The 22,729-nt window shown below is 47.4% G+C and overlaps 1 protein-coding gene across 49 annotated transcripts in view; it reads right to left on the reverse strand.

Moving 5' to 3' along the window:
* The window catches only part of LOC144128195 (uncharacterized), a 528,676-nt gene that overhangs the window by 63,564 nt on the left and 442,383 nt on the right, over positions 1 to 22,729 (reverse strand). For 47 of the 49 annotated variants that reach the window (XM_077661381.1, XM_077661378.1, XM_077661377.1 and 44 more), the window contains 6 exons: positions 21,731 to 21,838; positions 10,913 to 11,565; positions 8,054 to 8,183; positions 6,654 to 6,766; positions 3,877 to 4,027; positions 553 to 832 (listed from right to left, as the gene is read on the reverse strand). In XM_077661381.1, coding sequence (XP_077517507.1) covers positions 553 to 832; positions 3,877 to 4,027; positions 6,654 to 6,766; positions 8,054 to 8,183; positions 10,913 to 11,565; positions 21,731 to 21,838 — 1,435 coding nt within the window. Of the gene's footprint in view, positions 1 to 552; positions 833 to 3,876; positions 4,028 to 6,653; positions 6,767 to 8,053; positions 8,184 to 10,912; positions 11,566 to 17,023; positions 17,171 to 18,995; positions 19,034 to 21,730; positions 21,839 to 22,729 lie in introns of those variants that run through there. The other 2 variants (XM_077661382.1, XM_077661374.1) reach the window with 2 other exon arrangements.

The following is a 22,729-nucleotide window of genomic DNA, read 5'->3' on the forward strand; positions in this document are numbered from 1 at the left end:
AAAACGAATGGATAAACCCATGTATGCATACTTTCACCACTGGATACAAGCACAAAAGAAAGTCACCTGACAGGCTCTTGTCCCAACCCTTCCATTCACACCAACCACACTGTTACCGGACCTTCATCAAAAGTCTCCAGTCAGCTACCCTTTACGGCCATTGATGCCAACATTAGCGGCGACGTGTGACAATGTCCGTAAGGCAGAGAAGCTGCCTGAAGGAGTGTGTCAGAGTATGGTAAGCCTTACGCTACAAAACCCCAGTGCTCCACCTCACAGGCCAGATTCACTTCCAAAAGCCAGAAGGTTTATACCAGTTTGGTATCAGTTGATTTTTTTCTCTCAATTCCACTCACACTCATTCCGCACTGTTTTGCACAAACTGCAGTGTCTTCACATGCCTCAGAACAAAATGCAACATGCAGCCCCTCCCCAACCATTCCAGTTGGCATAGGCAAGTCAAAACGAGCTCCCGACTCCCACACCATAAATGGACGATGGGAACAACATGTGCAGATGTTCGGCCAGCACTGCCTGAAGGAGAGTGCCTACCTTGGGTGTGTTGGCTGAGGTGAGGTCGTCCTCCTCAGGCCAGGAGGATGAAGGGAACATCTCCATGGCGAGCAGGGGAAAGTCCTGGCTGCCCCCTGAAGAAGAGGGGCTCAGGTGGAAGAAGGCGTTGCCAGATACAGACACGGGGGGACCACCGGCACCCCCCACCGAGCCGCTACCGCTAGGGGCAGTCGGACCGGACGATGAAGACGACGAGGGGGCCCCGTTGACTGGCGTGGGGACCCTGCTCAGCTCATCCGGGGACGGGGCCTCACTGTCCCTGGGGTCAAGGCGCAAACCACAAAGAGGAGGACAGGAGCAGCCGATCAGGCAGGCATCATGGAGGGCATTGTACCGCACTTGCCCCAAATACACATTTGCATAACACCCCTGACCACGCAGTCTCCAATGAAATGACAAGTAGAATAAAGGTCCGTTCAATTCGCTTGCACTGCGTGAACTGGTTCTCGCGGTGCTACACTTCGCCATTTGTTTCAGCAGTTCAAGATGGCGCCGTCTGCATGATGGCATTCGTGCACGCGTTGTGCATGTCTAGTTCAGGAAAAGTTCCGAAAAACTGTGCACCTCCCTCAGTGGTCTGTGCCGAAATCGTGCAGCTGCAGCCGCCATGGAAGCAGACGATGGCTTGCATGGCGATGGCTTGTGGATTGCAAATAAACGCGGCGAAGGGACTTAGGTTTATCCGCTCATCGACGAGAGCGGTGCCCCAGTAAGGTCAGACTCGTACGGAGCATCACTGGGAACTTGTTGATCAGGCCTATAACTACTTGCAGCGATTTCTGTGCAGTGTCTGCACAGTGAACCGCATGTGTGTCCAGCCATCCCATGCGCACGGTGTGTGTCAATACTTCTGTGCTGGTGTGCAAGCATGCTGCAAACTATTACTCGTGGACAGGCGCGCGAACACAGTGCGGAATTGGCGAAAGTGCCCACCTGCTGGCCATCACAACCGCGGCAGACGCGCCGCTATTTACTGTCGCACGCCTATGTTGTGTTGAGTAAAAGAACACACGTTTCATACCAGCTGCTGCGAGGTGCACATGCACCAATCAAGTCTGGTTCTTGGCAGCTTCTTCGCTGCGATGTTGTGCTTGAAAATTTTTCATGCGGTTCGGGATGTTGGTGGCCGTTGAGGTGGGCAACGCCAAGGCTAGCAGACAGCCAGGCCTGCACTCGACCATTCGTACTGAAAGCAGTCAGTGCCTACCTGCACTTGGACTGCCGGAACTGGCACCGCATGCTCGCGGCACCGCTTCAGAATTTTACAGAACTGGTGCAGCGAGTGCAGGGGAATCGAACGAAGCTTAAGTGTGCCCTGAAATCCAACAGAATGTCCTACCCCTAAAAAGGCCCAGCAGTCAACCATGAATTTACTTCCTAGATACATTTCCTTTCACTGGGTACAAAAAACCAGTCACACTGAGCAATAAACAATGACAGACAACAGCGCAACCACACCAATGCTTCTTGCAACACTAGAAGAAAGCTACTTCTCGAGACCACTTACAGTGTGAAACGACATTAGGCAGTTTAGTGTGCATTGTACCGTATAATGTGGAATATAGGTCGAGGCGGAATACAGGTCGACCCCCTTACCTTGAAGCAAAGAATTCAACATAAAAATTATAAGGCGCAAAACTTCGGTTTATTTACTGGTGCCACCGGACTCATCGCCTCCTCATTCTTCTCAGCTGTCTGAACTCTCATCCAACGACTGCTTCACACTGGCCGCATCCCACAACATGTCGTCCTCGGTACCGTCCAACGAGTTGCTAATGCAACATTTCTTGAATGCCAACACTACCACATCGACAGGCAGGGAGCGCCAAGCCTGAGACACCCATGTGGCCACAGTGGAGAGAGGCGGCCTGCACAGCCGGCCGGTTGGAGTCTTTGGGTTGTCGCTGGCCATCCATTGATTATAGCACGACGTCCAGTGACTGAAGTGTTGACGCCATGCCCTCCGAAATGTCAACGAGCTCTGCCCTCGCGACGCGGAGCGCCTGCTTCACACCGGCGGTCAAGTGACAGTGAAAGTATCCAAAACGAGCATGCTCGGACACTGCAGGACTGCGACGGGTTGCCGATTCCAGACGGTATTGATCCAATTCACCACAAGGGCCTTGTCCATATAGCCCTTTTCGTTCACGCAAATGACAATGTCTCTTGGGAAAGCCTCTTTCGGCAGAGTCTTCCTCTTGAAGCACGAATGCTCGTTCCCCGTCGAAAGAAGCTTAACTTCCTCCGCGCCACGTTCACACACTGTGGTGGACGACAGCATGTCGAATCAAACCACACCGGCGTTTCATCGGTGTTGCCAATCTGTCCCAGCATGTAGCCATGCTGCTGCCGGAGAAGGATAACATAGCGCTGGAATTCGTATGCCTCTGCCAGCTTCTGGCATACTGATGCGCGCCGGCGAAGTGCAAATCCTCTGCGTCGCACGAAGTGACGAAACCAGTAAATGGAGCCCTTGAATTGCTCCTGGGACAGTCCAGATTCACGGGCGAGCTCGATAGCTTTGATGTGGATGAGTTTTTCTGCCACTGTCAAGGATCTGGCACACTGCGCATGGACGAAATCTGCCACCGTTTTTGAGCTCAGGGTGCACCGCGCGGCGCCCACGAAAGGAAGTCTTCCGCCCACGAAAGGAAGTCTTCCGCCCACGAAAGGAAGTCTTCCGCCCACGAAAGGAAGTCTTCCGCACGCTGCAGGCAGACAGCTCTATTTTCTGCGCTCGCTAGTACCGGACGCTTTTCTCCGAGACGCCAAAGTGTCGCTGGGAAAACATGTTCCCATATACTTCAGCGAATCGATAACTTTTTTTTTAAACGCTGCAGTGAACCGACGTCGAGTACCGGTATTCATTTTGCGGATTGTCATGAAATTAATACGTAACGATGCCAAAACAATTACCTCTGTCAACGTCTGGCCACGTTGGTCAACATGGAGACTATAACGATGCGGATGCCAAAAGGTCTGCGGCTCCCACATGTTGCCAGACGACTATTCAGGTTGTGCCAAGGGCCAGTACATAAGTACAGGGGTGACCTTTTAGCAATATTTTTCGGAAAAACCTAGACCTATATTCCGCGCTGTACGGTACTTGCACATTTTCAAAAACCTAGGTAAAAAAACTAACGAGACAAACTAATCAATCTCAAACAAGTACTGATACCTGCTGAGGAGCATGAGAAATATAAAGCTGTGCTTCACAGCCTACTCTGCTTTCTCCATGCCTGCTTCACAAGAAGAACAAAACAAGTGTTATCAGGTTCACAGAGGCAGTGCCCTCCTACTCACCGTATGATGGAGTGGGTGGCCATGAGGAACTCGGGCTCACTCGTGACCTGGTTGTAGTTGAAGCGCTTGCTTTTCGTCTGCACCAGCAGAGACTTGTCAGGCGTCACCTGGAGCCGGTAAATGGCGCTCGTGTGCTGGCCCTGCTGAAGGGCTGCATCGAAAAGAGAGTCGATTTCAGTTTGTTTATTTGCAACATACTGTAGGCTCTACAAAGCACCCTGGCAGACAGAAGGCGGATTATGGAGAACAAAAAAGGGCAAAAAGCAGAACACGAACAAAAACAGCAAGTCCACAAACTGCTTGTTCTAAAGCATCAGTGGCAGTGAGAGTTAAACCTGGAAGTAATAAACCACCAGGTAGCTAATTTCTCGATCTTACGAAGTTTCCCCAATTTTCCGGCGCCACCCACATTAAAGCCTGTGTACTTGCGAACTCTGTGTAACGTGTAGCAGTGAACTTGATAAAACGACCTCACCATGGTGCCCATGATTACCTAGCGCAGCGTTATTTGAAATATGGCCGAATCATGCAAGTCTCAAGATGACAGAACACACAACTCCCATAAAAGGAACGTCTATGCACTCAACGAGCGAATGCAGTTGACACAATGCGTCGCGCTTCAGACGATCAGCGCCTATCCGTGGCAAATGTAGCAGTCTCCACAGCTTTCGCTTCTTTAGCACCACACCTAGTGGCACCACAACAGCTCGTGTCCAAAACAACAAAAACAACAGGACACAGCGAGGAATCCACGGAACAAGCAGTGCGCACCCATCGCCTCAGCTTGCTCGTGTGGTGCCAACAGCAGACACACGGCGGAGCAGGGACGGTGAAGAGCACACCGGCAATAAGAGGCGAACAGTCAGTTTCCGAGGGCTACAGCGGACTGGCAGACACTTTTTCTCTTTTTTCTCTCAATTCTCGCCTCTCCGCGCACAGCGGTGTTGTGCTATCCACAACAGAGACGATGGCAGCAGCCGCACTCGCGTTATCAATGAGACTGAAATGCTCCGACGTTTCGTCAGCTCCACAACCGGAGCAGGCAAGGAAAAATGCTCTGTATCGGTGGAATTTCCTTAACGATTTTGAGTAAAGGAGGTTTACTGCGAACAACTGTTACGCTGTTTTTTTAGATTTATTTTAGCTTCCATTCTACACAGTCTTCTCGAGTTTCCACGCAAAAACTGGATGCAACGAAAACCTTCATGTAACAAAAAATTGAGGACTCTTCTCAATTACATTATATCCAGGTTTAACTGTAACTGGCTTTACTCACTTACCGTACAGAGAGAGAAAGAATATTGAAGATATTCAGTCATGTAATATACGCTCGTATAGTCCGATACAATTCAAGAATAAAGCGGCATTTCCCCCTGAAACAAGGTCCTTCAGCCAATGGTGCTGATTGACTATCATAACATCGTGGGTAATCCCGGCAATCCATGGCCAATCCCCTTTCATCTGTCAGCCCCCGCAATGACATGCTAGCTGGTCCAAAGAGATTAACTGCAACTTCATGACAATCAGTCGACACCACCGGCTGGAAGGCGCCCCTTGGGGAAGGGGGGTGACTGCGTTGTTCTTGAGTTGTATCCAACAACAGTGATTCTGCCTTTGTTGCCTTTGTTGAGCCTTTGGATTCTGCGCAGTTTGCAGGGACTGCGCTCTTGCAGGATGTCATGTTGAAGTATTAGATGATGAGTGTGTTGTGTTGTGTTTTATGGCACATAGGCAACTGAGGCCATCATGCGCCAAGAACAAGGTATAGGAAAAGTATTTTGTTGAATATTATAGAAATGTAAGAATCATCCCTGCTCTAGAGGCCCTCAAACATTAATATTACCCAGCGAACACATTCGCAAATTTTATAAACGGCTACAAGTAAAAGCTTTAAATAGGGCCGGGTAACCTCAGTAGCCTTCTTTGGCTGCGGAAGGACATCGAGGCTCCCAACCAATCAAAATAAAAGCCTCAGCTTTCTTCTCAGGCATGAGAAAGTGGCTGAGGTGTACTAAAATTCAACCAAACCAGTGGGTAAAAAATTTAGAGTCTCTCGAGAAATCCCGTTTTGTTAAGAAAGCTAAAAACACACGATATATCAACAATTGCATCATCTCCTAAAAGCAGTGCGGGATGAAAACGAATGCATTTATTATAAAATTCAGTAAAATACGTTTTTCTTAGTTTTTCCAGTTCAACACAAAAGAATAAAATAAGGTTAACTGTGAGTTCATCTCCGCATTTTTGGCAAACAGGTTTGTCTTGTTTTGTTAGTAGGAAGTTGTGCGTAAGGTGCGTGTGGCCTATTCGGAGACGGCATAAGATCACTTATGAAAGAGGGAAACAACTGAATAAACACCACCATTTTGTGTTTACCAGAAATCTTCAACGGCAAAAATAGCCCTCAAATGCAACACACAAGAGATGAGGACATTAAGAACCTTACAGAAACATTCTTAGGTAATGCATTGTTTGTATTTTTTTCTTAAACTCGTGCTACGCCACCAGGAGCAGACTTCACAGCAAAGTCTAATCAACAAAGCCCCAACCAAGCCCTAAATGATGGCAAGCTACCAAAGGTACTTCGCAAAGTGCTGCAACTTGCTGCAGTTAATGCCAGAAGCAGAAGCGCTACTCCCACATAAACATGTGACCAGAGTCTGTAAGGCCTTTCCTAAACGCCAATGATCTGAGGCCTGCCATACATAACTCAAAACTACGGCTCCCAGCCATGAGTGAGCACTCCCTCGCATTATTGGGTGGAAGGCAGAGCTCACCCTCTTTAAGATGCTGATCCAACTTGTGGAGGTCCCTGGAATCACAGAGCTCCTGGATCACACGTCCAACGAGGGACTTGTTGAGGTACTGGCTGTACGTCGAAGAAACACCACTGCAACAGTCGTGGGCGTGAGGGAGTAGTCATCCCTACGCCTAGGCTAGCAATCCAGATCCACATTGGCATTTCAGGCTTTACTAACGCCCACTTCCGTTTCCATTCTTTCCCTCTCCCCTGTCAATGTCGCAGTTCCAGTTCCCATCCCAGGCAAGGGCTTTCCCACTGGATTATGTTAAAAAATGGGCCTCTGCAACTTAAGTCGGTGTTTTATTCTCAATGCATAGAATTCCAAAATTTTCCGCCACAGCAAATTAGAGAGTGTAGACATTGCCAGCGAATAGATGCAAGCAAGGAGTTCACATGAAGAGTGGTCATAAAGGGCAACGTATGACAAGTCTAGATTTAATGCTGCATTGCTTTTTCTGCAGAAAAACATACTGCTTCAAATATGCAGACCTTACAGTGGCCCGAAAAACGCAACGTTCGTTCAATACTGAGCCAGGAACAGTACAAAGCTTGCACATTAATCATTGCACAACAATCAGTATACAAGCAACAAAAATTAGCACTTGCAGAGTTCTGGCGTAACTTCTCTTCCTACCTACAAAATGGCCCACAAGATTTAAATTTAAGGCTAGTGTAAACATGGCACGAAGACTTTCAAGGCAGCAAGCTGTAAAACTTGTAGACGAGTGTTCCAAATAAAAATTCTTTGCAAACTCGTAAAAAAACATCGTTGAAATCATGCCACCAGTTGCAACACGTACATCCACTCCCAATTAGAAGTAATGCGGTTAATGTCGCCTAATAACCCCAACTTCCCATGGTGCCACTGTGCCACAGGGTGCCTCATTTAAAAAAAAACTTGGCTTCTGCCAATGCTGACGTTCGTTGCTGAGAAAATTGCACCTGAAAAAGGAACGTTTCTGCTCTGCCACTCGATTAACAGCTGCAACATCAAGACCCAAAAGGACTCTGTGATCACTGTCTGGAGATGGATGGTGATGAAACTGAGTCTCAAGGATTCATGTGAAAACAGCAGGTGTAGGCTACGCCTTTTTTTCGTTCTTTTGTCTTTCCTATCACGTATAAGTTCCATTTTCAGCGAAATGAGCCTTTCTGTCATTAGAATGCAGTTATCTATCACTAGAAGGACAACTTCAGTTAGACCAGAGTTTCCCTTAAACAGCCTTGCGACTTGACAGCTCCTATTTTCCAGAAACAGCACATTTATGCGGCACAACCGAATTCGACCAAAAATCGGTGCTCTTTTCCCAAATATATAGGATCCACAACGAAGATCCCAGCAGACAAAACCAAGGAAAGTCCCAGCCTACCCACCTGGTGTCTACAGCAAGGATTTTGCCACTGAGGTCGAGGCGTGTCGTGAACTGCTCCACACCTACAGAGGCTGGAATCTTCTCGTTCGCGGGGATACGGCGGGCCACACAGACCAGGCAGTTTTGCACTTCTGCTCAGGAGGAGGAGAGATAAAAAAAAAGAATTTCTTCGATTAACCGACAAAATAATCTTCAAGCACAAAGCTCAAGCAGACCTGCTCAAACTGGACCCGGTGCAATGCAATTCATCCTTGTGAACGAAAAAAGGCAAATTCCTTACTGTGGAATTAACTACCAAGCACACAATTTTCAATGCATACTAAATTTTCTGGAATGTAAGAACCCTTCACACTTTCTGAGCGCAACCACATTAGCATCAGAATGCAACCAAACCCTTATCTCCATCCCAATGTGAAAGCCATCACTTGAAAACAAAAATGCCTATTCCCAAATGCCACCAGTGCAACCCCACTAGCATCAGGCAGACCCCAAAAAACACACCCTCACAATAAAACAATGCAGTCCAGCTTAATGCACCTGCAGTAATTCACACCATGCAATTATTATGTGACCGCCACCTCTCCAGTGCTCGCATGCACACTTCATTCACTGGCTTCACCCACTTTTGTACTCTGCCCTTTATTTCAAAATGTAACACACCAGATTTTACTCTGACCCTGTCAGTCATAACAGCCATTGCACTCTCTCTTTGTACTTTCCATTCGACAGCCACTGAAAGCAACACTGCCAACTTGCACTGTGACATCCATATGCATCATTTCGCGATGGGAAACACACTGCACAAAATTTGAATCCACTCTTTCGAGGACTGTAAATACGCCTGTCACATAGGGAATGTCAATGCCCAATGAGTCAATGGCCATCGACGTGTTCCGAGGTTCAACCAAAATGAGCCACTGCCACAAGGTGAATTTCAATTGTTGGAAAGCGAACATGCAATCTGGCAGATGGCACCAGGCACAGCAACATCTAGCAAAAACACAAAATGAAACAGTATACCACTAGCCACATGCAGTAGCCAAGGGTGATTCGGACTCCAATAATTCGGACTTGTAGAATTCGGACGATGAGGCAACGTCAGTCACCCCATTGAAGCGCCTACATATTCGCGACGGATATTTCGGCCGAGCGCCTTAACCACTGAGCCACCGCGGCGGGTCTCATACGTTCGCCATTCGGCGTTTTTGTCGCTTGGGTTTCTCCGACCGCCTCGACCAAGTGGCACAGCACGAAGTTACATTCGTTCACCGTTTTGTAATTGCGTCCGGTGGTTCCACCGCTTTGAATGAAAAGTGCCTTGTCTTTGCGTGTGTTTGACAAGCGGTGTGGTGCACACTTGGGTTGTGGACAACGTGGCCCCGCCGGTGCTGCCAGGTCCGTCAAAGAAGCGTGGGAAGTAGTCAACTAAACGCCGTGACCTTGCTGTCTAGAGTGTACAGTGAAAGCACAACTTTGGCACAAATACAGGCGCAAATTGTCGTCAGCAAGAGAAATCTCCCGCAAAGTAAAATCAGTGGCATTTTTAAGCCGATTCCATCTCAATAAAGTGATTTTTGTTTTTTGTACTTCACGGATTTTTCGGGCTGTTCCGATTATTCAGACCATTTTTCAGGTCCCTTCGAGTCCGAAATATCGGTCGGCGACTGTATCTGAGTAAGATTTAATTTAAAGTTTGCTTGCAAAAAGCTATTGGAATAACTCCCAATTCAGCAAAATCCGCAAAAAGCGATAGACGAATGACGATGGGCGGCGATGTGCTTTAGGAAACATTCATTCTTTTACTGGCAAAGCTGCCACACACTACAGACCTCCCACGCTGTCTTTCCATGTTCACAGCTACCAAGATTGCAGGGCTTGTGGGGCACTTTTCGTTCTCAGTCATCGCAAAGTGCACCAAGAGGCGAATAAACACCGAAATGCAGGGTCATGGCACACAACAATAGCGGCATTGGCTTGTTTGCATCTGACAGTCTGCAGAGTTGTCATTTTGACTGCAGAATAAGAATTGGGTGATGAAAAGTTACAATAGTTTTATAAAACAAAAAATATTTATTTTGTTTATTTCAAGTTTTTACATTTTTTTTCTTTTCTTTTCAACATGTGGTGCATGTGAGCTTGTTCTCAAGGGCTCTTGATATCCCAATGGCTATTCGCAGACCTTCACAGAGCCAATCCCCACAGAGTTCAAGCTTCAAAACGCAGAGTTACACCAGCTTGGAATGTGAGCACTCTCTTTCCTCTCCGTCCTCTTTTCATTCAACAGCCTGACTACGCCTAGTGCAGGACAAAGGCCTCTCCTATAACTCTCCAATTAACCCTGCCCTGTGCCAGCTGTGGCCACCCCATCCCCGCACACTTGTTAATCTCATCCGCCCACCTGACTTTCTGCCGCCCCCTGCTATGCTTCCCTTCGCTTGGAATACACTCCGTTAACCTTAAGGACTATCGGTTACCTTGCCTTCACATTACATGCCCTGCCCAAGGCATTTCTTCCTCTTGATTTTGACCAGGATGTCATTAACCCATGTTTGATCCCTGACCCACTCTGCCCTCTTCCTGTCTCATAATGTTACACCTATCATTTTTCTTTCCTCGCTGCACTGTCCTTAACTTAAGCTGAGCCCTTTTTGTCAGCCTCCATCTCTGCCCCATAGGTAAGTACCGGTAAGACACAACTGATACAGCTGTCCTCTCTCTATCTACTCTTTATTTACAAGCCCCGCGCGCTTAGACAACGATCTCACTGGCCAGCAGCTTTCGTTGCGACAGAATAAGACACCACAGTGGATGGCCCCCAACAAAGCCACCGTTGCCCAACGAAGACACGAGCAAGACTAACCGGAGTCTGCGCCGGAGTCATCGCCGCTGCCGGCCGTGCCTCCGTTGGGGTAGGGCAGAAAGATGGCCGAGATGTGCATATTTTCGTAGAGGGGCGTGACGCGTTTCTCCTCAGGGGCGGCAGCATCGGGTGGGCGCAGCAGGAAACGGCACTGAAACGAGCGACTCTTGCCACCGGCCTCGGTCCAGCCCAGGCCGTTGGCGCCCAGCGACATGGGCAGCAGATTGCTGCTGAAGCGGCCATGGTCGCCGTGATGCAGAATGTTGTAGATGCTGGTGCCGTCCAGCTCCCCCTGGCCGTACTGCAGGAAGGACGAGACGTTCTCCGACACAAACTCAATGCGCCCCTCGGTGTTGACCACAAAGAGGAACCCGTCCAGCGCCTCCAGCAGCAGGGGGCCCAGCACGTCACTGCCCAGGATGGTGGGCTTGCTCGAGGACACCTCGCTCTGCTGCAACTCGCCCCCGCCCCCGCTCGCCTCCTGCTGCTTGATCCGGCGGATTTGGTTGACCGTCTCCTGCAGTATGGCACACTTGTCTGGCTTGACGGACAGGGAATTCATGTCAGACAGGCTAGCAGAGATCAGTTCTGCTAGTTCCTCCAGGTAGACGTTCTCCTGCTCTCGCCGGTGCTTCTCATTAAGGCACTTCTTCCTGCAACGGCATAGGGGGAGGGAACCCAGGGGGGGCCACTGCAGTCAGCCACAGAACACAACACTGCCATTTCGCTGCACGTGCGCACACACACGTATGTGCAGTACGGGAGCACTCCAAACATAGGCAACGCAACCTGGTGGGACAGGTGCTATCACAGTGGTGGTCACGGTCTCGGGGATTGCCAAATGAATGACACTTGCACCCTGAAGTAAGCATTTCCTCCTCAAGCGAAAGAAATAAGCCAGGCTGGTTAGACATACCTTTCTTTATATCACAGTAAAGCGTCGTTATTTCTGACTTCAAGAGCCCAAGAAAATTTTCCAAACTATATGGAGTTTGGAATTTCGGAATGCCTCCCCCACCCCCAAATTGCCAAAAACCGTTCCCATCATTTGGCAAAAACCAGAGCAGTGACAGCCTGCTTCCAAGATGAAAACTGCATGGCAACAATTTTTCTGGATAACGTCAGATACTGTACAACGTCTGAATACCGCGTGCACTCTCGGGATTGTTAACACAGAACTGCTCCAGAATCATAAAAGTCTCTGTGGCACCTTTCATGGTATGTTGCAATAGCAGAGAAGCCTCCTAGCAAGTGGCGTCATCACGTGTGAAGAGGCGCAACCAAACAAACTGAGAACAACACGCCACGAGCGTGCAGTTAGCGCAGTTTGATCCTAATAAAGGGATAGAAGCACCATGCGGACAGAACCAAGGGAAATATGTTGGTGCCAGAACGGTGATACACCTTCTGGTGAGAAAATGAAAAGACCTGTAACGCACCACTTAACATCCAAAACTGCGCAAAATTCTACTCAGCTGGCTGGGTGATGGGCGGCCGGGCTGCCATCGCCATGGTCTGGAGCGCAACTCAGAAAAGGGAAACCAAACTATGCTGCCACACAATTTTTTGCTGACGGGGCCCTCCGGATGTTGTCACGCCTGCCGTGGCCTAACGTAATAGGTGAGCGGGAATCTCTCTGATGTGATAATTAACGCGATGCAAGATATGTCGTTCATACAGCAACACGTCCTCTGTCGAGAGCGCGCCCAGAGTTCACTAGTGTGAACCCAGCAGCGTCCGAATGAATGAGCATCTGAAACAACAGACTTGCAAGGCCATACACAGGACCCACATTGGCAGTCTGCATTAACGGGGGTCGAATGAACGAGGTTTCACTGTACTACTACTTATACGACTCTCTCTCTCTCTGTGTGCCTGTGTGTGTGAGCATAAAAGTAAACCTTGCTGTGCAGGGCTCAATACCAATAGCTTTTGGAAATAAGAAAGACCGCATCACGAAAAATGCACAAAAGAATTAACCTGTTGCCAGGCAACAGCAACGTCCTAGGAGAGTATACGCTTCTTGAAGCAGTACATGCATTTTGAAGCAGTTTGGCGCAGTCAAAATTGCACTTTGGAGCATCTTCGAGCAAACTAAATTTCATTTTCGAGCAGTTTGGCGCAGTCAAAATTGCACTTTGAGATTCTTCGAGCAAACCAAATTTCATTTTCGAGTAATTTGAAGCAGATCAAATTTCATTTTGAAGCAGTTTGTACAATAATTGCCAGGGTTTCATGTGTCAAAACAACTTTATGAGTATGAGACAAGCCGTAGTGAGAGTTCTCTAATGTAAACTGACATCGCACAATAAACGTGCCTCTATAGCACTTCACCTGCATAAAAATGCCAACGCCTCGACCCGGATTTAACCCGCGTCTTTCGGGTCAGCAGGTGAGCACTGTAAGCACTGTACCATCTCGGCGGCTCTGCAGTTTGGAGCAGGCCTACCTAAATTTCGGTAGAATAATCGGACATGGAAGCACGATAGGAACCCACCAGAAAAAAGAAAAAAAAACAATATGAACACTATAATAAGCTTAATTTTGAAGCAGATATACCCCATACTGAAACCACCCAATGAATGCAAATTTTCATAAGCACTGTAGGCGTTTAACAGTGGCACGTAGCAGAAAAAGTATATAGTCTGCAACACTGAAATTTCGAAATGCTGGCTAAGACGTTTGTTTAGCAATTCATATTCCTTTCATGACTCAACAGTGTTGGTGAAGTGCCTGGACGGCAGCAAGGGGCAGGCTTTCCCGTAAAACCGATAACATTGGTGGCGCCACCATCGAACTATACATCGCCGCGCCGACACTTATGATGGGCGAAAATTCTCCCAAACGCGCAGTCCGATCGACACAGTAACATAATTTGAGTCACCGCGGAGACCCAGAGATGCGGCATTCGACCACGGGCTGCTAAACGTAACAATCCATCTTTGTTCTAAATCCACGAAGCCCTCAGAATCAACATGTCTCAGCGCCCCATTAACACAGTTTGCTCGCAGCACTTTCAGCCTCCCATTCAATGTTTTGTGCTGAAATTATGAAATGCCACGCACTTGCCCGCGCTGTCCCACTCAACCCCATTCAGTTCCTCAGCGTCAGCAGCGACGACAGCCGGAACTCGCACGCAAGTGGCCGCACACGCGCCACCACTTGCTCGAACCGCCTAAAAGAGCATGAAAATTATTAGAAACTGTGCAGGAGGCCCCCACCGTGCGGAATATAACGGCTGCACTTTCTTTTCGAAAAATGAATGATTCCGCTGTTCGCAACCACTGCTGCAGCACAGACGCCAAAGTCGTTCTGGCCATTCTGGCGCAAATTTCATCTCTTCTCTGTGATAGGTGCAGTTTGGAGCAAGAAGTTGTGTCTGTATCAAAATGGGGCAATTGGAGCAAGAGTCCCACCCCTGCATGACCTGTAACCTAAAAGCAGCAGAAACTACAGCTGCTAAGGCTCGGGGAAAAACTAGCTGGATAGAAGGCTGTACCGCAAGTGTTATGTGCCATGGTAGTTCATATTGTCAGCACACTTGAGAGACAGCAGCAGGGCCAATTTCAACTACAACTGACCTTCCCAAGCATCCTAATACCCACAACCGAAACTGGCAACGGTCTCCACATGATACTACGGTCGAAACCTAGTCGCCTAGCCCAACTGCTGCTACAAGTTGCCTAGTTCAGCATGAATTCCAAGGCTCACCCCACTCCAACCACAAAATGCAGCCGATCTACTGCACTAAATCGACAATAAGATCATGGATAGAGCAATAATCTAACACAAATAAAATAGATACAAAAGGGAGCTGAGAAGGAGATACCCAGTACCAAGTAATGCTACCCAAAGGAACTTGTCGACACACACGCCAATCAACTGCTATGAGCTCCTGCAACTACATTCCTCCCCACCTTCTTGGCGATTACATGCATACTTCATCCACACCACATGCTACCAAGATGAATGCCGTACACCTGGCCACCTTTTCTATTTTAAGAATTTGACAACCCCTGAAAGATAATAATAATAACTTTTTTTGTGGAAAGGAAATGGCGCAGTATCTGTCTCACCATATCAGAGGACACCTGAACAGCCCGCAAGGGAAGGGATAAAAGAGGGAGTGAAAGAAGAAAATGTGTCCAGATTTCCCTAGTTTCACTGAAATCCCTGCTCTCAATCTGCAGAATGGTGTCTCAAAGCATGTCATGCTTAGAAGCAGGCCATGAAAACAGCACTCATTCCACCAAAATCGAGCACGGCAAAGGCGGATGCAGCTGAGAAGAGCGAAGCGACGTTTGGGGGTTAGTGCGCGAGCCAGTGAATTAACGGCCAAACAAAAAAGTCTCAGCCAGTGAGTGCAGCTGCACCACCTGCACCTGGGACAAGAATCTAAACCTTAGGACAGCAGCGTGTGCCAGTCACTGAAGCCTATTTAGAGGCACGCACAGCGCGAGAGAGACAACAAACAAGAACAAGAATCGCAGGACAAGCCCTTCCCCTGTGCATCTCGTTCTCAGCAGTCGTCACAAGCAATGGAAGTAATGTGTATCATAGTCAAGCATGCTTTCAAACACTCCTCCCTTTCTCCCAGCGCAGAGTTTACAATTGGAGCAACTTTCCAGTTTAAACTCTCTGCCCTTCAATCTCTCTCTCTTTCTTTTTCAAACAGAACTGAAATTCCATCCAGCTGCAGGCCATCTTTTTACTCAAAAATATACCTCCATCACTAGCACAAAACGAAAACACCACAACAGATTTATTTAACATACGGTGTGTGATTCAATTCCCTAGAAATATAATGAGAGAAACCTTAGAATTTCAAGGGTTGAAAAATAAAAGCCTTTTTGTCTTTTTTTTTATCATGCGGTTTTTATAAGCCCAGTGCCCACACTGTACAAATCAAATAATAACATCGTGTAAAGCACAAAGAGAATAGAGTCAGACCGACTAATGTCTGCAGCTCTCCTCCACGCATGCCAAAAGCAACAAGCCAGCTTCAGGTGGTTCTAAGGAAGCTCTTCAGCTAACGGCGCATTCCAAAAGAAACAAAAAATTTTGAAATTCCTGCAATGCATAGCAAAGCCTCACAAATAATCCTCGAATCAATCTTAATTTCTCTATATCTGCACATCTCTTTATGTCAACACATCTCTTCAGGTGGCTAACATGGAAAGATGTGCAACATGTGTCACACACACTCCAAGGTAAGCACAGTTCAGCCAAAGCTATGATCCCTAGCCACTAGTCATGCAAAAGCAACCAATAGCGATCTTAAACATAACAAAAGTGAGCTTTAACACAACTGAAACTTTACAACCACAATCAGTGCTAAGCTGAAATGTGAGTCATTGGCAGCGCTAGACCAAGCCATAAGTGGAGTGGCATATACAGGACCCGAAGGTTGGTTAATTTGCCATCTTGTATTAAGCAAATGGTGCAAGACTAAATTCGTGCTTTGCAGAGTACCCTGGCCATACGCATCCCTCATCCCTGTGCCCTCACCTACATTCTCCCCACTGCTTCTGTCCTCGAAAACAGCAAGTCCAATCTCCATGATATCCTCCTTACTAGGCGTCACAAAGGTACTGCAAAAGCACCATGCGGCATTTTTTCAGGTGCCGCATAAAATGGTTACATACAACTGATACTGGTAAAACCAGTGCCAACTATGCCCACACATGCTCGCAATCCTCAGTACATCCAATAAAGTGACTGATCTCCTACATATTTCACACACTCTGCTAGCCAGACCAATCAGTTGCCTAGACAGCCACAATTTTACCCCCGACATGAGCAAACTGGAGAGCTGACATTTATACCTTGTTATATTTCCGGAATAAACTGCTTTCCACTTAATCCCATTGGACTTCACCCCTCCGATTGTGCCCAACTACGAACACGGCCGAGGCCAATAAGCACAATGCCAACCCATGCACCACGAACAGCGTTCCTCACCCCCCCCTCCCCCATGCAGCCAGCCAGGCAGAGACAGACAGACACACGCATTGGACGATGCCACACCCTGCCACAGTGAGTGGTTCTTCCACAGGGACGCACACAGGGGGGGAAGAGATGCCACAAGGCGACCAATATGGCGTTACGTACCGAGCTAAGACTGGCAACATCATTTTTCCAGGCTGCTGTGTAGTGTGTGTTTCTCGTACTTTCCTCTCTGTTGTGTTTTTGTTCCAACCTCTCTTTTCTTTGTCCTTCTTCGAGTGTTAAGTGTGCCTTCTTTTTAAAGGGGGTGCCACAAACCAGTCTCTTGCGGAAAGCTTGGCCGAGGGACCGCTCCCCCTCTCTACGGATGCGCCAAAATGTAAACGAGCGTGCGGTGGCAGCACACTTGACGTGCCACCTCAACAGCATTCACAACCAGACATCTATAAAACAGAAGGAAAAAAAAGGAAAAAGAGAGGAATGTCATTCAGTTGTGAGGCTTCACAGCACAAGGCTTTCCTGAAATTCGGCGTTTTGGCTTTGCTAAGATATGAACCTGTTAGGAGCACAGGCTACTATGGCGACAATTATTACAGCGCAATGTGTTCACTTCATTCAGAAATAAAAATTAGCTGCACTGCAATGCTATTTGCAAGATGCAGCCTCTCTCATTCCTGCCAGCTGATAAACATCCCACCCTATTATGCAGCTGAACCTACAAAGTTGTAAGGAATATGCCAAGCTGTTGAAAAGATTAGTCACATGTGCTGAAATATCAAGCACATGCAAGCAAAAGTTAAAAGCACAAAAAGAAGTGCAGAGCGAGGCCCACACATGAACTGCCGAACAGCACACAGACTGTGCCCTTGATACAATGGCCTCAACAGGAGCCCACTGAACACTGCACAACATGTTGAGTTTAAACAACACAAGAGATGGCTGCAATGAGTGGAATATATGAGCGAGCATTAAGAAAGCATTACATTCGTTTCAGCTGCAAATACCAATGTTCACAAGTTTAACCACCCTATACCTGACAAGGCAGAACATGAACTGACACAAGGGGTCTCAGCTGTCAACAGCCACTGGCACAAGCCTTTAGAATGATGACTGTCACAGTAAATGGCACATATTGAAGAAAGTCAAATGCATGGGGTAGTGAACCAGCATTGGTTTCACACACACACAGGTGCAGCCCAAGATAGGGCACGTAAGTACCCCGGTGCACTTTTGACAAACAGTGCAGAGAGAAGCCCGACAAAAGAAGCCCCGATGTGCACTGCACACAGTACAAAATCACGGAATGAAGATGCTGCCCATTTTTACACCTCAACACCAGCGAAACACCTGTTGACTAAAATAAGCACCCATTATACCCCATTTACACGAAATCCACGTCTAAAATGCACCACATAAGTAGGGCCCCCCCCCCCCCCCCCTTTTTTTTTTGAGTCTTCGAAGTCGAACAAGCTACAGGTGATCAGAAAGAGTGAATCGGGATTGCCTTGCTTGTGCCTCAATGCTGAAAAAGCACCAAGAGTGTAGGAAAAGCAGATTAAGCATCACGATGAGAAAGAGTCATCTAGGGTTGGCATCTTCCCCAAGTGTCTGGAAGGGAGTGTTCTCCACTAAACACTCCACTAAAAACACTCGCCAGCATGAGTGTTTAGCAGACTCTTCTAGCCCAGAAGATCACGCCGCCTCAATAACAATCTTGCAAGCAAAGAAGATAAACGAAAACAAGTGTGCCACTGCTTGTGAGCTGGCATCTACCATTCAGAAATTTTCATCTCTTCCAGCGTGTGCTTCCAGTCGTTTTCAAGTATCGGACTACCAGTCATTTTAGAGTTTTGTAGCCGAAACAGTGCACCACGGTGGTCAACGGAACAAACTTTTGGTAAAGGCACATGTGTTTAAAAAAAAAGTGAATTCTCGCAGATTACAATGCAGTAGTGCAAAGCTAGGCAGTCCAGTGAATGAGAGAAGATTAGTGTTGACTCTTCGTTGCTCTCATTAGAAGTTGCTGCTGCACCTTCTTCCCACATAGTCGCACACCTTCATCACTTCCTTAGTGGGGGGCCCCCGCACTCACATGTGTGCCCTGTTGGCATATGCACTGCACCATCATTTTGCTCACCTTCAGGGGTCAGTCTGCCATGCCTGTTTGCGCATAATGACCTTTCCCTGCAAGGACAGGACGGAGCCTTCCTGAAGATCTAAGGCTAAACTAACACCAAGCTTCACAAACCAAACCAAGCTAAATCACAGTACCATGCTTCAGATTTTTTGTTACCCTGACTCTTTCCTATGTGCCTATTGATCGACGGCACAAAACGGCCCATAGGATGCAACCACAGTCATTTCTCGACATGTAGCGCCACCTAGTTTGTTATTAAAGGACTGTGCTTCAGTTGAAGATTTTGCTTTTGCGTCTAGTGCAAGAACGCACACTTTTAAGCTTTCTCCGAAATCTCTCGACGCAAAGCACGGCGCCTCACCTCACACCAACCCTGCTCCAATAACTGCTGACCTCGCAATTGCACAATGTCGACACTTGGCGGCAGCTGATTTTTTATATGCAAGTGACAGCAATATGTCCAAAAATGACATTCATTCGTTAGATCTTAGTTCAGAGAGTGATGACAGTTTCCATAGCTTGGAACATAAACAGGTGCCAGGCGATAAGTTTCATTTTCGCCAGTGCCAAGGAGATTCACTACTTTCCAAGCCTCTGTGAACTCACTGAACATATTGTGAATGATTCCTTGCACACCAGCGGCAAAGCAGATTGAGTTCTCTCCAAGAAGGCCGCAAGAAGGCTAGGTCATTTTTAGCATTCAACTGCTGAGTAGCGCAAAGAGCTTTGTGTAAGCGATTTATATTATTTTCCTGATCAGCAAGTTTAGCACGAAGAGTTCTGCAACTTTGAATACTTCTTTCCTTTATACTCAATTTGTATTCCATTAAAAAGAGGGCTCTTATTAGCAACACACTATAAAGTGCTGCAACAAAGCAAAACGTTTAAATTTGTGGCTGAATAAACTTTTTACACACATCACTCTGAAACTGCCGGTTTTCCTGCGGTGAAGAAAGAGTTAATGAGAGATACCCAGGACTAACACTCCCATCATCAGACACACAAGTTGCCTCTCCTATTCCATGCAAGTCAGTGGTTTGACAAGCACCATGGCCAATTTTAAACAACTTTAAACTAGAAACATCAAACCTGAGCAACCAGTGAAAAACGCAAGGCAAATCCACAGGGCAGATCAAGGCATATTTCCAACTTATGAAACGAATTGACAGCGCGAAACAAAGTTACACCGTCAGCAGACTAGTGGCGGGCAAACCACGTGCGACACGATTCAGTACCCCATGAAGACACCTGGCTTAGACCTGCAGTTCGGCGTGTCATGCAGGTTTAGCATTAACTTGCACGAGTTCAGAGTGTGAAGTCAATACACTATCACTTATTTACTGGCACTGGTACTCGTTACCTTATGCATTTTATTATAAACCATAATGCAGCGCAGTCTGCCTTTCACTACAATACAGCACAATCAGCGCAGAAATTGCATTTCTCCGTGTTTTTAAAGATGTGATTAGCTTGCTTGAAGTGAACACCACACTCACTTTTTACCTAGCCCTCTGGATGCTGGACACTGTTTTCATGATAGCTATTGAGCTTGTTAAACAAAAATTTTGAACAACACATAATTCTACCAAGTATGCCGCTGGAGACATGGCAAGACACTTGATGAGTGTACTTGCGTAGGATAACGCTACGTTTTCCCACTCCACAAGGACAATCCCAACACAGAAACAGGCCAGCCACCTACACCGTCATGTAAGCCCCCAACTAATAATCAGACCAGAGGTCCCAAGTAGACAAGGCCTCTCAGGCATTAATCTAACGTTTGCGTTAGCCAAGAAGGCTATAAAGTGGGGAATTGAATTGAATTGAACTGAACTGGTTTTTGGGGAAAGGAAACGGTACAGTACCTGTCTCTCATATGAGGGGACACCTGAAGCACCATAAGGGAAGGGATAAAGGAGGGAGGTAATCACAAGGAAGAAAGAGGTGCCGTAGTGGAGGGCTCCGGAATAATTTCGACCACCTGAGGATCTTTAATGTGCACTGACATCCCACAGCACATGGGCACCTATGCGTTTTGCCTCCATCAGGCGAAACAGAACCTGCACTGGCCCCTGATTGAAATGGCTAACCTGCAATGCCAGCTTATGTGCTTCTCCGAAACTACCGAGCGTTTATGGACAGTCTGCGCCAAAATCCTCTCGAGGAAAACCTCATGGAACATCACGAGATCTCGTGTACAAATTTAAAGCTACCACAGCACCAACCCAACAAGAGAGACAGTCAAGCAGTTCCAAAAATTCATTTGAACTCTTGTAGAAAAACAAAATGACCAATTGAGCTTTTTATACAGCACGACTTTCAATGCTTAATCCTCTGAGTAGTACAGTGTCCAGCACGCACTCACAGGCCCCACCCTACATTAACCGGAGGAAACAGTGCCCAGACATCGACCAGCAAACAATCCCATAGCCACTGCAAGGTTAATCAAGTTAATGCCACCTACTCACCAGAGACTAGTATTGTTACTGAACCAAAATCGGTTTTCAATCCTCAGCAAGCCTTTTGTCTGGAAAGAGCACTGCTGCTAAGGCCCCAACCCTCACCTCTACTGCCACTACTGCCTGTCTAAGTTATTGATGCTGCCACTATCGCCTGCAGGGATGCAACTCTTTACACTACGGAGCGTTTTCTCCACAAGCTGCCCGCATTTGCGAGAGCGGGCAAAGAGGCGTAGGAAAGGGAGATGGGAGCGGAGAGAATGAGAAGGAACTCACAACTGTGACTGGGGTTTGTTTTCCGGCTTCCTCCGCTTCTTGAGAACTACATTGGTCACCACGCTCATCTCAGACCAACCCTCCAAAGATGGGTCACATTTGGGAAGCCTGAAGAGTGAAAAAACAAGAGAGAAGAGCATAGTGAGAATGTGCAAAGCAGAAAAGACAACGGCAATGGTCACAAAAAGGCACATGAAGGCCTCCACGCCAACAATACATGCGCAGTGAGGGAGACCAAAATCACAATGCCACATTTTTATTTGTCTCAAACACTTTATCTCCTTTCTTAACCAAAACTTCTGTGGCTTTTACAGCACTAGCCGATAATGGGAAGCGTTTGTTGTCATTGTCGCAATGGTGATAAAACGTCCTTGCAGCCAAGCCATGACCAGTGGGACGGGAGCGGGGAAGAGGCGGAGGGCACCTTGCAGAAGGTGCCACCCCATGGGGGGGCGCAAACATGTGGCCACCCCATGCACATTAGCCTATGCCTCATGCCAAGTTTCCCAAAGCAAACAGAATGGAGGTTCCCAGGGAAGGCATGTTTGTGTTTGCAGTGACTTCGCATGCATGCAGCCGAGCATAACCAAGGAGAGGGGGCAGGGATCCCCTGTGGGCAGCATTTTTCTGTGGGTAGTAATCATTATCACATGCCAACCAGCAGCAATTTTTTGCATTAACAGTTGTGTAATCACCATTCGATTTTTTTTCTTCGTGGGTCACTACACGTAATGGGATCCAGCAATTTTTTATTGTCCTGGACCATACCTCAAAACAATTCCGACATGCTCGCAGCAGCGCAAAAGGCTATCCATCAATTCTTTCTTTCTTCATTTTGCCATAGAAAACTTATTGCTCCTTCAACTAGACCTTTACGTTGATGGCATAATCATGGGGGTGTCATGAAATACTTTTTCCCGAAATTCGGTTAGTGAGAAAACCATTCAAATGTTATAACAAGTTACCAGCTGCAAGCAAGTTGCTACATCTAAATTTCAC

This window comes from Amblyomma americanum, chromosome 4, assembly GCF_052857255.1.
Source record: "Amblyomma americanum isolate KBUSLIRL-KWMA chromosome 4, ASM5285725v1, whole genome shotgun sequence".
NCBI classification, from domain to species: Eukaryota; Metazoa; Arthropoda; class Arachnida; order Ixodida; family Ixodidae; genus Amblyomma; species Amblyomma americanum.